Consider the following 14492-nt stretch of genomic DNA (forward strand, 5'->3'; position numbering starts at 1 on the left):
TACCTCAGGTTGAATATGCTTCATGTTGAGCGCGTTTGAGTTGCGCTCCATGGCAACCTGGAAGTAACGGAGTTTCGCCGCTCACACATGCACAGACGCTCAAAATGACGTCATGCACATGCACAGAAGTGGCGAAAAGCGATGCGTCCATGCGCAGACGTGCCATCGCTAGTTACCGTATTTTTCGCTCTATAACACGCACCCGACCATAACACGCATGTAGTTTTTAGAGGAGGAAAATCCGTAGGCATGCCACCCGTAGGCATTCCCTCCATAATACACACAGACATTTCCCCTTACTTTTTAGGAGGAAAACAGTGAGTGTTATGGTGCAAAAAATACGGTATGTTTGCTTCTGGATGCGAACGGATCCCGTTCACATCCCGAGGTACCACTGTATTAATATTAGGTAGAAGGAATACCAATGCTGCCCCTTTAAGGAAAGGTAGTGCATTCCCCCCTTTTTAGATCCCAAGGCAGGTTGGGAAATGCAGGCACAGCAATATTCTACTTTCTGCTGGCTCTGCCAGAGAGCAGGACAATACCTCCCTTCCTCCTTTGTAATCTAGTGGCAGTCTAGTTATGGCAAACCCAAGAAGAAGGGTGAACTCACTTCGTCCTTACAGAACTCCACAGAGAACTTCATAAAAAGCTTCTAACCATCTTCATTCAGAGCCATAGAACAGCCTATTGGAATGTGAGTAATATTTCTACATGTGCCTTAATAATCTTCAATAAATCTATGTATAAGAGTTTGTGGAGTTGTGTTAATACTATCCAGAAAGAGAGAAATGGGAACAGATGCACGCCACAAAGAGATGGCCTTGGGGGAGGTAGCAAGCATGTACTGGTTTTTCAAGGCCTTTGCCTGTGACTTTCAACAGGGCACCATGGCCGAGTGGCCCGGCTACATGCCGTTTTTCATTATGTCCTGTGCAATGTGTGCCTCCATCAATTTTAAACCAACTCATGTTTTCTACCTGCTTTTCTGGTTTCAAAGTGAAGTTTGCAACCACAAAGGGCTAGAAGAAAGCTGATTTCATTTTTTTCCCCAGTGGAAGCTTCCACATTGCAGCAGAATCAATAAGCAGCAGTGACCGCCCTGCAATCTGTTTGAGTGCACCCTACACAATGCAGTAAATTTCCATGAGCAGGAATTATTTTGAATAAATCAAAATCAGACAGCAGGAGGACGTAGACAATCACATCCAACCTTATCAAGAGCTCATGAATTAACTCATTTTTCAGACTGCAGAGCCGCAAGCCACAGCCACAGCCACAGCCACACACACACACACACAGAGGAAAATGTGCACAGTGCCTGCAGAACCGACATAGGAAGAGCCCTGCTGGGTTAGATTGAAGGCCCTCTAGTCCAGCACCCAACTCCCCACAATGGCCAACCAGATGCCTTTGGGAAGCCCACAAGCAGGGCACCAACACAACCAACTTTGAATGCATTGACTAATCCAGTTAGAAAGTGATCAGGAAGGAAGAAATGGAAAGAAAACTTTTGTCCAAGACCCCAAAGACCTGTTGTTTTGATTCTAATATTGTATTGGACAGTGTGAATTATGCAGGTTCACATTTAGATGCGAAGTGAATCAGATTTGCGCCCCCCCCCCATCCCTACCCTTATTACCTATTTGGAGAGCTCTCTTTAATGGCGAGCAATGGCCATCCCCCTTAGGAATTGGTTCTCCCACCTTGGCTGTTACTTGGCTGAAGACAGAATTATTGGCTGCTTTTGGTGGACTCTGGTCCAGATTCTTTCCACCGAGAAAGCATCGCAAAATAAAAAATAAAAATATAGCCTCAGATAATGACCCAGGGACCGCTATGTGTTGCTTTAATGGAAGTAAGTGCCAACTTGGATGGCTTTAAATGGGATTAGATAAATTCATGTCGGACAAGGCTACTTGCCACAATGGCTGTGTTCTACATCCACTATCAGAGACAGGGTGTCTTTGAATAGCAGTTGGGACAACCACAAGTGCTTCCCATAGGCACAGGTTGGTGGACTAGATGAGCCTTTGGCCTAATCCAGTACATTCTTCTGTTATGTTCTAGGTGAGAACATTAAATGTGTTGTTCCCAAATAAAACTTAGGATTCAAATTTTCCAGAAGTCTTTGACAGGCAAGATATTGTAAAAACAAATTTATGTACACATTTATGTATTGCATTTATATATCACTCCCCCCCCCCAGGAGCTCAAGGTGCACAGATGGTTCTATTCCCCCTCCTCTTATCCATCCCCACAACAACCCTGAGAGGTAGGTTAGGCTGAGAGATGATGACTGGCTCAAGTTCACCCAGTGAGCTTCATGGCCAAGTGGGGATTTGAACCCTGGTCTCCTGTGTCCTAGTATGATTCTTCCTCATCCCCCCCTTGATTTATGTAATGTCTTGCCTGATGAGGACACCTGGGGAATCTGAACGATTCTGTGACATTCTGGTTGGCCCTTAATAGGGGCCCTGCCCAGTTGTGGGTTTTGGAGAATTTTCTTTTTGTTCTTCTGTTAGAGAAGATGTTTTATGGCATTCTTCTGGCACAAATAACCGTGCAGAAAGCTCCAGCAGAGATCACTGCACCCGCGTACTATTCTGTCTTCTTTTTTGTCAGAAAATTCTTCCCTGACCATCTAGCCTGAAATTTAAGATAAAAATGCAGGAAGGGAGGCAGCTCAGCCGTGCAAACTCTGTACATATCTATCAGAGCTACTGAACTAACTTGAGTTCCATGGAAGATGGAACTCAACAAGATGGCACCATTAGCCTCAGACAGATGGCTGGAGCACACAAGTGCTCTGCTTATAGGATACGGGTGGGGAATCTCAGGGTCATGGGCCAAATGGGGTCCTCCAAGTCTCCTAATTTGGCCCAGTCCACATCCCCCACTGGCCCTGTTGTGCTTAGGGCTGGCAGGTACATCCCCTTCAATTCTGTTAATATTTTCTTGTCTGGATGGAAGAAGGGAGCGATGAATACAGGCAGACACTAGCCTGCAAATTTATATTTGTTGCTCTGCACACTTTTGGCTGCACCCAAAATTGGTGTACAATAGTTTTAAAAAGCATTAAAACAAAATACAACTACCTAAAACCAATAAGCAGCAGCATAAATATATATACGGGGGGGGGGGGTCAGGAATTCAGGGGTCCGACATAAAATAGGGTCTGATCTTATTGGTCACAGACAGCATGGCCAAATGTTTTAATGATGTACTGTATTAGTACCAACTGGTCATCAGAATCAATGCAAGAACAGGCTGTTTGTGTGTAAACCTTTTAGGGTCCTTCCCTAAAAATTGCTCAGCTATAGCCTCCTGCTCTCTCGACCCCCACTTGAGTAACTGCAACGGTGGGATATGACTGAACAACCTCAGAAACATGAGCGTAGCATGACTGTCACGCCTGAGTCACTGAACCGCAGTGTGTTATGGAAATGGCTCAGGGAGCACATCACTCAGGTGACTACCTTAGCATCAGAGGATTTGGGGGAAAGCAGTTACTATGAAAGGAGTGGGGAGCCTTTTTTGTGTTTATGCCTTTCTGGGCAAGCTTCCAGTGTGCCAGTGGTGGGTGTGTGGTTCATAAATGCTTTAAAATTACTTAAGTTTTATATGGCGTTGGACAGGAAGGGTCCAGGGTAGAAATTGTATGCAGTTACCTGAAGCCCTGTCCAGCATTTCTAGTTAAATGAACTCAGTTAGAAGGATTGGGAAAGACCTCCTCTGCCCGGGACTCTGGAATGCTGCTGCCAGATCACAGAGTCATAGAATTATAGAGTTGGAAGGGATCATGAGCGTCATCTAGTCCAACTCCTTGCAATGTAGGAATCTTTTTGCCCAACATGGGGCTCAAACACAACCTTGAGATTAAGATGGCCCAGTGGCCTTACTCACTATGATACAGTTTCAGATCAACTAGTGTGGTGTAGTGGCTAGAACATTGGACTAAGACACAGGAAACTAGGATTCAAATCACTAGGTCATTCTGGGCCAGTCTCTCTCTCTTAGACTAACCTATCACAGGATAACTGTGATCATAAAATCATGTACACCACTTCTGAGTGTACTTTGAAAATGCACATCCTTCTATGTGACATCTGGGGGATGAGAGCCTACTCCAAATTCTAGCTGCCTTTTTTGGTTAACTGCAGATCTGTGCAACTTACACAAGTTGGTGGTTCACAATACATTCATGGAAAAGACCAGTTCAAAAGGATTTCATGGTACGGCCCAACACAGCTCCTTTTCCAACTTTGGCAAGTAAGAACACTTGAAAGTGGAATTATCCAAAGTAAATGCAACATTTGGAACATCTGTGAGATGGTTTCCTTATGGTGTAAAAGATTTGTACCCAAGAAAAAATAAGCTCTATTGGAACCAATTGAAGGATTTCTATTCAAAGGAACAAAGGCACACCCCTCTCTGGTTTGTTGTAAAAGACTCTGAAGATCATGGTGAACAGGCCAGCAAAAGAGATCAGAGAAAGCAGAAGGGATTAGTATGTCTAAAAATAGGAGTCAATCAGCCTCATTCTTCTTGTTTTCCTTCCTGCACACTGAATTATATTGTTCAAGGGAACATAATTAAGGAGGACTTTCTGGGGATGATAGAGGAGTCTAAGCAAGTTCATTGAGCTGTGAGTTAGGAAAATGCATGGGAAATTATTTTAAAAAGCCACCACTGTACAGTACAGCATGATGGTCATAATGCAAGGGAAGGGCATATGCCTTGCACATACGTGGTCCCATTTCTTGCACCTCCAGCTACTGGAGCTCAAATAGCAGAACACTGAAAGACCACACCTTGGAGAGTTGCTAACTGTCAGTAGGTGTGGAAGAGACATTCAGTTTCGTTTGCATTTTAATGAGAAGCTACCTAATTCACAATACTGAACCAATGTGCAAACTAAAACTCAGCTGTCCTTCAAAATCCACACTTCTCTGAATTTGGCAATGCAGTTTTCCAACCAATCAATTTGCATAAAGGTGCATTTATTAGGGGAAAGGATATATGTTAGTGAAAGTAACATACATAAATCCATTATGTTAGGGAAAATAACTTGCAACAATTGTAATAAACTAGATGGGCCAATCCATTATGTTAGGGAAAATAACTTGCAACAATTGTAATAAACTAGATGGGTCTGAATTCAGTATAATCTAGCTTCATACTGGCATAAAAGAACTCACGGTTTCCAACTGCTCTAGAAAACAGGAAGGGGTGTGTATCTGAATGCAAGATAGAACAATATACTTTATGGCTCCTTCTAAACCACAGCAAGTAGCACGTTATCAGTGCCTAGTGCCTGCAATGCAGGATGTTGAGTGTGTGGTTTTGGTTCACACACGGTTTAGTTCCACTGGCAACATTTACTCCTCTCCCCTCTCCCATATAGAGAACTATGTAAATGGACTAGGGCTGGAAAAATAAGTATGCTAAGTACTCTGCTGGGTATGGGCCAGTCATAGAGGGGACATGTTGCTGTTATGACATTTAGCTGGAATTTCCCAAAGTGACGGAACACCCATTTTGCACCTTAAATGCTTGCTTTACAACTTTTCTCTTGCGTGGCTCAACAGAAAATGTGTATTTGATTACTGATGGGTCTAAGCTGTAATGAGCCATCTTTTGAGACATCTTCATGGCTGCCATACTATTTTTCTTGTCAGCTTTAAAATCCTAAATCAAGGGCAGCTTAGGTTGCTGAGCTACAATTCCCATCAGTCCCAGCCAGGATAGCCAATGGTCAGGGTTGACTGGAGTTGTATGTCAGAAACATCTGGAAGGCTGCAGCTTAGCCATCCCTGTCATGGCCAACATGGGTCCCCAATATTTCAAGTAGCATCTTCTCTACCGCGCTCCTTTCACACTCACCATGGCCACTCAAATCTAATTAGAAAGTCCCGTTCTGGGAACCATCAACAGAGGATGCTAGACTATCTCAGCAAGGAGGTAGTGGCCCCTATTCTTTGAGGGGTGAGAGACTCTGTGTTGGCCAGCAGGCAATGGTAGGGTTGCCATATTTCAAAAACCCGAAGGTTTTTGAGCAAATATTAGGGGAAACTGGACAATACACGCATTAGTGAAAATAACATTCAAAAATAGTAGGGAATATTGCTTGCAAAAATGTGTATATTAGAATAAATGAATAGTAAAATCCTAACTAATTTTCATGAGGACCTTTTTTAAAGCAAGCTGGTATAGAAATGTGCTGAACACAAGACTGAGAATGGTGTGAGTTATAGTCCAAAACATCTGGAGGGCACCAGATTGCCAGAATGGTTTATCAGTCAATTCCTCTTCCCAGAGAGCTCTGGGAATTGCAGTTCTGTGAGAGGAATAGAGGTCTCCTAACAACTCACAGTACCCCTAGCACATGCCAGTCCCCAGAGTTCCTTGGGGGAAGACACGACTACTGAAGTTGCATCATGGTACTTTCAATGTATGGTGTGGGTGTCATTTAGCAGCAGTCACACGCAAGCTGCATGGTTTTCATCAGGACCGCAGTGGGGGGTAGTACAAAGGGTTATTCCCCATTTCCAGACACGATGCCATCCCAAGGAAAATGCTGCCCTCACACCTGCTAGTAATTGCTTTGCGAAAAAATTAGATGCAGCTGAAAGTGATGCACAGAAGTCCCAAATGCAAAACAAGCACAGAGAAAGCCAATGAACGTGACACACAATCTTCCCTTATGATCAGATAAGTGATGATTTTTAATGTCTCGCAATGTTTGGCTGAGGCAGCTAAGGAAGATAGTAATTCATAAGGGGCTAAGAGCACTGTGTTCCGATAAGGAGGAAAGAAAATAAATAAATAAACATTATTTGTCAATCTCTTATCCACAGGCTTCACAATTTCCTACAGTGCCTCTATGAAATCGCATAATCATAACTCAGTATGCACAGCAAGAATGGCAAAGCTTTTTTATTATTATTCTGATACGTTCTTCGTGCAATTCTGAAAACCATTCATTGAAGTTCTACAGATATCAATGAGCTGAGCTCGGACTGTTCTGGAGTAAGCCACTCAAGGACATAGATGTGCTTAGCATTTCCCCCCTGACATTGTTAAATCTAGGCACAGGGCAAGGGAATGAGTTGTCTGCACTGTGTTTGAGCCCTGTTCCGTGCTGTTTCTACACTAAAACATTTCCACAATGCTGCTCACTGCCTCTCATGGTGTAGAAACATCCATACCTTGCTGCTATAAGTAAAATTGCATCTCCCTCCTGCAGCTAAGGATGGGGAAGATTTGATTCATTTTGCACTTAAAGGCAAATCTACATAATTCACACTATTCTAAACAACATGTGATTAGAAACTTAGCCATCCTTTGAAATTTGTGCTTCTCAAACTTTTGCAGTTCAGTTCACCAGCCAAGTAATATCCACAAAAATGCATGTACTTAGGTGAAGTGTGTATAAAAATGCAGATACTATTTAAAAATACACTTTGTTAGGGACATAACTTTGCAAAAAATGTGTGTATTAGGGGGAAACTGAATACAAACATGTATATTAGGAGAAATTCGCTAATTACATTTCATGGAGAATTAAAAAAAAAAGGCTTTGCAAACTACTGTAGAAATGTGGAAAACTATACTAAAGATTGGAAAAAATGAGAAATGGCAAGCAATCAAAACTGACTGATTTGTTCATCCCTATTGGCAGTTGCATTTTCTTGCTCTCTGTGTTTTTAAATAGGGACTTATGATAATGTATTTCAATGTAACTTGCAGTTTTGCTCTATAAGCCCCTTCCCTGCAACTTCAGGTGAAGAACCAGCTGCTTCCCAGTCCAGGAATAAAGGTAAAGGTAAAGGGACCCCTGACCATTAGGTCCAGTCTTGACCAACTCTGGGGTTGCGGCGCTCATCTCGCTTTATTGGCCAAGGGAGCCGGCGTACAGCTTCCGGGTCATGTGGCCAGCATGACTAACCCACTTCTGGCGAACTAAAGCAGTGCACGGAAACGCCGTTTACCTTCCCGCCGGAGTGGTACCTATTTATCTACTTGCACTTTGACGTGCTTTCAAACTGCTAGGTTGGCAGGAGCAGGGATTGAGCAACGGGAGCTCACCCTGTTGCAGGGATTCAAACCGCCGACCTTCTGATCGGCAAGTCCAAGGCTCTGTGGTTTAACCCACAGCGCCATCCGCGTCCCATTAGTCCTGGAATAAAGAGGGTTAAAGAGATCTTTGCTTACCTCATCTCCCCTAGAAGAGAGTGACTGGCTGAATTTAAGAGCTTTCTATTTCTTGCTCAATTCAAAATTTGGCTTAAATCTATCAAGCACTTGCTGACCTAGTGAAAACGTCATTTGTTACAGTCTTTAAAATCTTCTTAACCAATAGTTTGATTCCTTCATAAAACCCTCCACTAAGTTTCCCAAGTAGTTTAGACCTACAGGCAATGTTTATGGACTCTTAACGGATCACTTCCTAAGCTGTAACTTAAAAAAAGCAAGCAGTAGCACAACCTATTATCTGTCTGGAAGCTGAATCTGCATCTATAAATGACAAAATTTACTCTCAGATGCAAGAGATTACTCATCCCCTGTCAAAAGCCACACAAATCAAGTCTGAAGAAAATGAATGCTATCAGCAGCTGCGCTCAAAGTTTGTGCCTTGTTTGAAATCCTGAATGCCTACCTAATTGCGCACTTTGCTACACAATGTTGCTCTCGATTACTTAGAATGGAGTTTAAAATGCAAGACGTGCACTGCAAAGCCAATGGAACTGCCAGGCCTTCTGTTCAGAGTATTTGGCGGTTCAGCTAATTACCCCACGTTCACTCCATGAAGAATAGCCCAGAGGAAGGGGGGGGACCCCATAAAACTCTTAGCAGCCTCCTGGCAAGCAGCAATAACATCTCACGAACACCCCCCCCCCCCGCTCTGACTCTTCCCAACAGCATCTGGACGTGCATATTCAAGGGGCTGGATTAGATACCCAGGGTAACCACAGGGAAATGCCTCAGCAAAGCCAATCCAAAAAGCAAGGGGGAGAGATCTGGCAGAATGGTCATCTTAAACAGCTGCACTGTTTTAAACTGATGGATCCAGCTTTTTGTCGGCTTTGGGGCTTGTATCCAAAGCAGTGCTAAATCTCTTGCTCTATTAACGCAACAATTAAGCTTTACACAATGAAACTCCTCCCCTCTCCTCCTCTTACAACCCCCCTCCATTTGTTCTGAGGGTCTCCCCCCACGCTCTGCAGATTTGTGGAGGGTGCAGGTTGCACATGGGACGGAGAAGGGGGGGAAGCTTCTGTTGCACTATCATAAATCCTTGCAGTAATGGAATGAGGGTGCTGGAGACCACTCTTAGTCCCACCCCTCCGCCTTATTCTTCCTGTCACTCAACTGAGGCAAGCCCTACTTGGGGGTTTCTGCCCTTGGTAAAACACAAACTCTATTTTGCTGCATAAAGAGACACCGTTGATGCTTTTAAAACATCCCACTAGTGCACAAACACACACAGTGGAGTTCCTTTCATTTCCAGATCCCTTGTCCAGATCTCTAGAATTTAAACCTGAGGAGCAAGTGGAGAATATCTCTCATAGCTCAAGTGCACCATCTCCAGGCAAAAGCATATATGTGGACACAAAATGGCAGCACCCTTTCCCTTCAAACTCCTTTGCCGCCTCGCCAGAGAGTAAAATGTGGCTGAATGTGGGTTTGAATTGCAGCTCTTCTATTAGAAGTACAACCAGCTGAATCTACTGTGAGGGAAAATGGAGAGAGAGAGAGAGAGAATATTCTCCTCTCTCATAAAACCAGGACCCAGAGCCATTCAGCAAAGCAGAATGGCAGGAGGTTCTGCAGAGACAAAAAGAAGCAGGCCACCACACAGTCATTGTTAAACTATGAAATTTGCTACCACAGGCATACATAGGACTGCAGATACACAATTTCCCCCTCTATTTTTATCCAGGCAATATTGCATAGTAAGTGAGAAGTTCCTCGGCCAGGGCAGGAGAGAGGAGACATTGGAAGTTAATTGCTCCTCTCTCCTTCCATGCCAAGTGGGTCCTAACTGTAGAACTATGCCTTGGTGCTGGCCATGCTGCACTGGAGATGGATCTCATGGGTGGCATCCACTTGAACAATGGAAATTTGAATGCACAAGTAGGACTTACATTTGCTCTACTCATCCTCTTGACCTGCTCTGTGGCCTGGCAAGCTAGGGAATGCAGCAAACTGAAGTTACCCCAGAAAGAAACAAGCTGAATTAGTGCCCTTTTGCAGCAGAGGGATCAGCCTAATCACTAAGAACACCTGTGCTGCAAGAGGCTGCTCTACTTAAAGGGGCTCAGCCTTCCCTAGTAGTCTCCTACTGTAACAGGGTGGGGAAGGCACAGGTCTTCCAGGGACTGTGGAATCAGTGCAACATCCTCAGGCTGGGGGGTCACCGGTCCGACAGGGTCATTGGGGAGCAGTTTCTTGTTGACTGCCTCTGCAGTGCCTTTCCCTTTCAGGTTTGGAGTCCTTGCTTCCATCACCTGATGAAGGGGACTCCTGGTCCCTCGTTATGTCCCTAGTCACAGCAAAAAAGAGTCTCCCTACTCTGCAGGAAAGATTTTAGTGGCATGTGGGGTGCAGGTCGGGAACTCTGCCACATGAACAGGTGTCTGCTCCCCCTGCATTGGACCTCACCCTGGGATTTGAGGGAAGAACTGAATGCAGTCGAGGATACGTGAGCCTCCGAGTATATGGTATAGGAGAGATGAGGTGGAGAAACTGGAGCCATACCACAAGATGCTGCCCAGACTTGGCTACAGCACTGCTTCCCTTCTACCTAGCAAACCTTTCCCCTCCACAATGAATACAGTTCCCATTAGGTACATCTACTAGATACAGCTTGGGGTATTTCCTCTCAAAAGGGATTGTGCAGATCTGGAGAGGATATGGAAAAGGGAGAACAGGACAATCAAGAGATGGGGGTGGAGCACCCATGCAAATAAATCTTAGGTTAGGGTAGGGTTTCCCAAACTTGGGTCGCCAGCTGTTGTTGGACTACAACCCCCATCATCCCCAACTACTGGTCCTGCTATCTAGGGATGGTGGGATTTGTAGTCCAACAACAGCTAGAGACCCAAGTTTGGGAGGTTCTGGGTTAGGGAACTTTGTATGGGGGGTGGGAAACATGGATTACTAGGAAGAAACAGAAATTTGAAGAATCGTGAATGGTGCAATGATAGTAACAGGCAGAAATATCTTTTTTTCTGATTCCTGATGCTCAAACTCAGACTAACCTACTGTTGGCAGTAGATTGGGGGAGACAGGGAGCAAGAGGGAAATCACCATGCAGCTCACAATTAACCAGGAAAAGAAACCCATTCCTTCTTACAGCAAGCTCAGGTTGTAGGTGTCATCAGGATTTTAACCAACATGGGTCCATTGAGAAACAAGTGGTGGTGGGGAATACTAGTACAGTCATACCTCGGGTTGAAGTAGCTTCAGGATTAATATTTTCGGGTTGTGCTCCGTGGCGACCCAGAAGTAATGAAGCGTGTTACTTCCGGGTTTCGCTGCTCACGCATACGCTCAAAATGACCTCACGCACATGCGCAGACCCGTCTTACGTTTACTTCAGGATGCGAACTGGGCTCCGGAACGGATCCCGTTCATATCCAGAGGTACCACTGTATACTTGAATGAACTCTGAGGTTTGTAGAAGTTCAAAAAATCTTTGGAAGAAAACCCCCCACCAAACATATACCCATGCTGGTGTGGACTGAGTGTTCTCGGTACCTAGGGCTGCTTGTGAAGCAAGGCACTCCACAGGATTGAATCTTCTGCTCAACAGCTGATGAGTGAAGGGTTCAATCCTGCTGGGTTCTCCTACCCTTTGCACTCCCTGTGGTGGAACATGCTATAACTGCTTGCTTCTCCATCCCACCTGCTGCCTGCTCCAGATTGCTCTGGGAAGTCTGACCCAACCCACAGCAACCCAGGGCTGCTCCACTTGGCTTCTGCCAAGCCTGGACCCTCCTAAATTGGCCTGATTCATTTTGGGATTGGGAGCGAATCCAGTGCAGCCATATGGGTGGATTCAGAATGTAGAATGACAGTTGGAAAAGAAAAGAAAAAGAAAACAGGGAAAAAAACACAGAATTGGGCAGAGTGTGGAATGTGCAGCTCAGAGGGAATGGATGGCCAGATCTCTGAACAGCAGCTTTTATTTATTTTATTTTTTTATTTTTACACTGCACCCATTCTGATGCATGCCACATCTATTAAGGTGTGCCAGCAAAATGGAGCTTCCATGTTCAGAAGCAGTTGGCATCCATCTATCTCAATAGACAATGCACCTGTGGGTGAAGTCAAACCGCTGTGCTAACAGCACTGAAGTGACCTCCTTGGAGAGCAAGCCTGGGCAGTGTGCATGAAGGTCCTAGGCTGATAACAAGACCCCTCCCCTTGGCCTCGCTGATGTGGTCCAAAGGAAAGGAAAGCAATACATCTGGCACCAGCTTGGCTGCAGGAGTTGCCCAAAGGAGGCATACAAGGTGCCATCCAACTGTCTTAGGAACTCCACTCTATATTTGCTTAGGGTTTACTCCATAACCTCTTCTTCTCCCAGAGATGTCCCCCATAAGGCAGCAGAGGTTTAAGATCAGAGTTTACCTGCTCCTAGATAGGTTACCTTCCCAGGCTGACGAGCCACATCCACCCCTCGCTTCTCTCTATGACATGTACCTTCGTGACCCACTATTAGTCTTGTCCGCTCAGTCTGCCAGAGCCTGTCTTCACGTGCAGGGAAATTCCCTAAATCACTGAGAGTTTGAGACCCATCTGCTACCCTTACCTGGTTTAGACAGGCTGTTGAAGCAGTTTCCTGGGGTGTGGCTGCTGTGGCACACTGACAGCATCCAGGAGCCACAGGTGAGAGCTGAGTGCACACTGGGGACCAAAGGTGGACCAACTACCTCAGAAGGAACACGTGTCCCCCACCGGAGGTACCACCCCTAACACCCCACACACCCCTCAGAAGCAGTATTCAGAAGCAGAATATCTCTGATTGGGGACAAACAAAAAGGGAGCTGCTATACCCGTGGGCTTGTATCCAATGCAGCACTAAGTAACTTGTTCAATTACAAAATGATTTATGCCTGCACAACCAGACTTTTGCCCCTCTCCACACCGCAGCATGCCCCCTAAATCTGTTCTGGGTTTCCCCCAAGCCTTCTGGAGCAGATATGAGGAGGGTGCAGGGTGTGGGTGGAGAAGGGGGAAAATTCAATTGCACAAGGGCAAATTATCATGCTAATGGAACAAGTGCATTGGATACTGCGCATTCTGTCCCATTCTTCAAAAGTTTTCGCTGTTGGGAACAAAAAGCTTCGCTTGATTGCTCTCTGGTGCAAGTAATCCAGCTAAGCATTTCTTATATACTCAAGGAATGGCATGGCTTACAAATCCATAATTTCAGCAGTACATTGCAGAGTGATAAGCTGGGGAAAAAAAATCTACATTAGCCTTTGCTTGAAAAACAACACACATAACACTGGATTGTCAGATGTGCCCACCAGCATAGACACAAATTTAGAGACAACTCTATATTATCAACACATAGCAATGAATGATTTCTCTTAGGATAGGACAGTCATTTAGCAAGGAATTACCTTCCTCATGGATGTGCCTCCTTGTCGCTCAGTGGCAGAACTCACATACCTGCAGAGAGATTGAGGGGAAAGGAAGAGTCTATAACTTCAGACAAATACAATCTGAATGAATAATAAATATGGTTTATTTGCTCAGTGACTGCCTGATTTACTTGCCTGCCTGAGCATGGGGCTTATTCACCTAGCACGTCTCTCTTACACACAGACGTTGATCCGAAGACGGATCAATGAATAAGTAGGTAGTTCTTAGACCCGCTCAGTAAGAGCCACACAAACAACGGCTCCCCCAAATCAAAGAAGAACAGGGTCATTCAAAGTCTTCTGAGCTATTTAATACAACGTGCGTTGATTTGGTCTGTAAAAAAGATTGCGAAATCAGGGAAAAGTCTGCTCAAAATGCTAGCTTTAAGAAAAGCTTGGCGGAGAGGGAGATCAGCCTAAGAAAATGTAACTGGTTCATGGGAAAGCATCTGCTTTAGCAATCCTCAAAGCTGATTAGCTGATCTCTATTAATGCTAGCATTAGGGGCTGGGGGTTGGGAATGAGAAGGTGGAAAACAAGTGTCTCCAGAAAGAATTGAAGCCAACCTGACATAGTTAGGAACATGGAAAGCTGCATTGGTACTGAATCAGACCCACTGGTCTATCTAACTCAGCACTCTCTACTCTGAAAAGTTTCCAAGTCCTGCCTGGAGATGCTACAGCTTGAACCTTGGAACCTCTAGGTGTAAATAATATGCTCTACCAGTGAACTATGGCTCTTCTGTAGGAATTAGAAGTGTCATAGTTCAGTGATACAGCATCGGCTTTGCATGCAAAGTTTCAGACCCGGGCATTTTCACAGAGGGATAGG

The 14492-nt window shown here is 44.8% G+C and overlaps 1 protein-coding gene across 3 annotated transcripts in view; it reads right to left on the minus strand.

Moving 5' to 3' along the window:
• Positions 1 to 14492, minus strand: part of LOC309333926 (connector enhancer of kinase suppressor of ras 2-like) — a 322761-nt gene that overhangs the window by 38146 nt on the left and 270123 nt on the right. For all 3 annotated transcript variants that reach the window (XM_081847924.1, XM_081847923.1, XM_081847922.1), the window contains exon 15: positions 13641 to 13689. In XM_081847924.1, coding sequence (XP_081704050.1) covers positions 13641 to 13689 — 49 coding nt within the window. The remainder of the gene's footprint in view (positions 1 to 13640; positions 13690 to 14492) is intronic.

The sequence above is a fragment of the Podarcis erhardii genome, assembly GCF_964252035.2.
Source record: "Podarcis erhardii genome assembly, chromosome: Z".
In the NCBI taxonomy this organism is placed as follows: domain Eukaryota; kingdom Metazoa; phylum Chordata; class Lepidosauria; order Squamata; family Lacertidae; genus Podarcis; species Podarcis erhardii.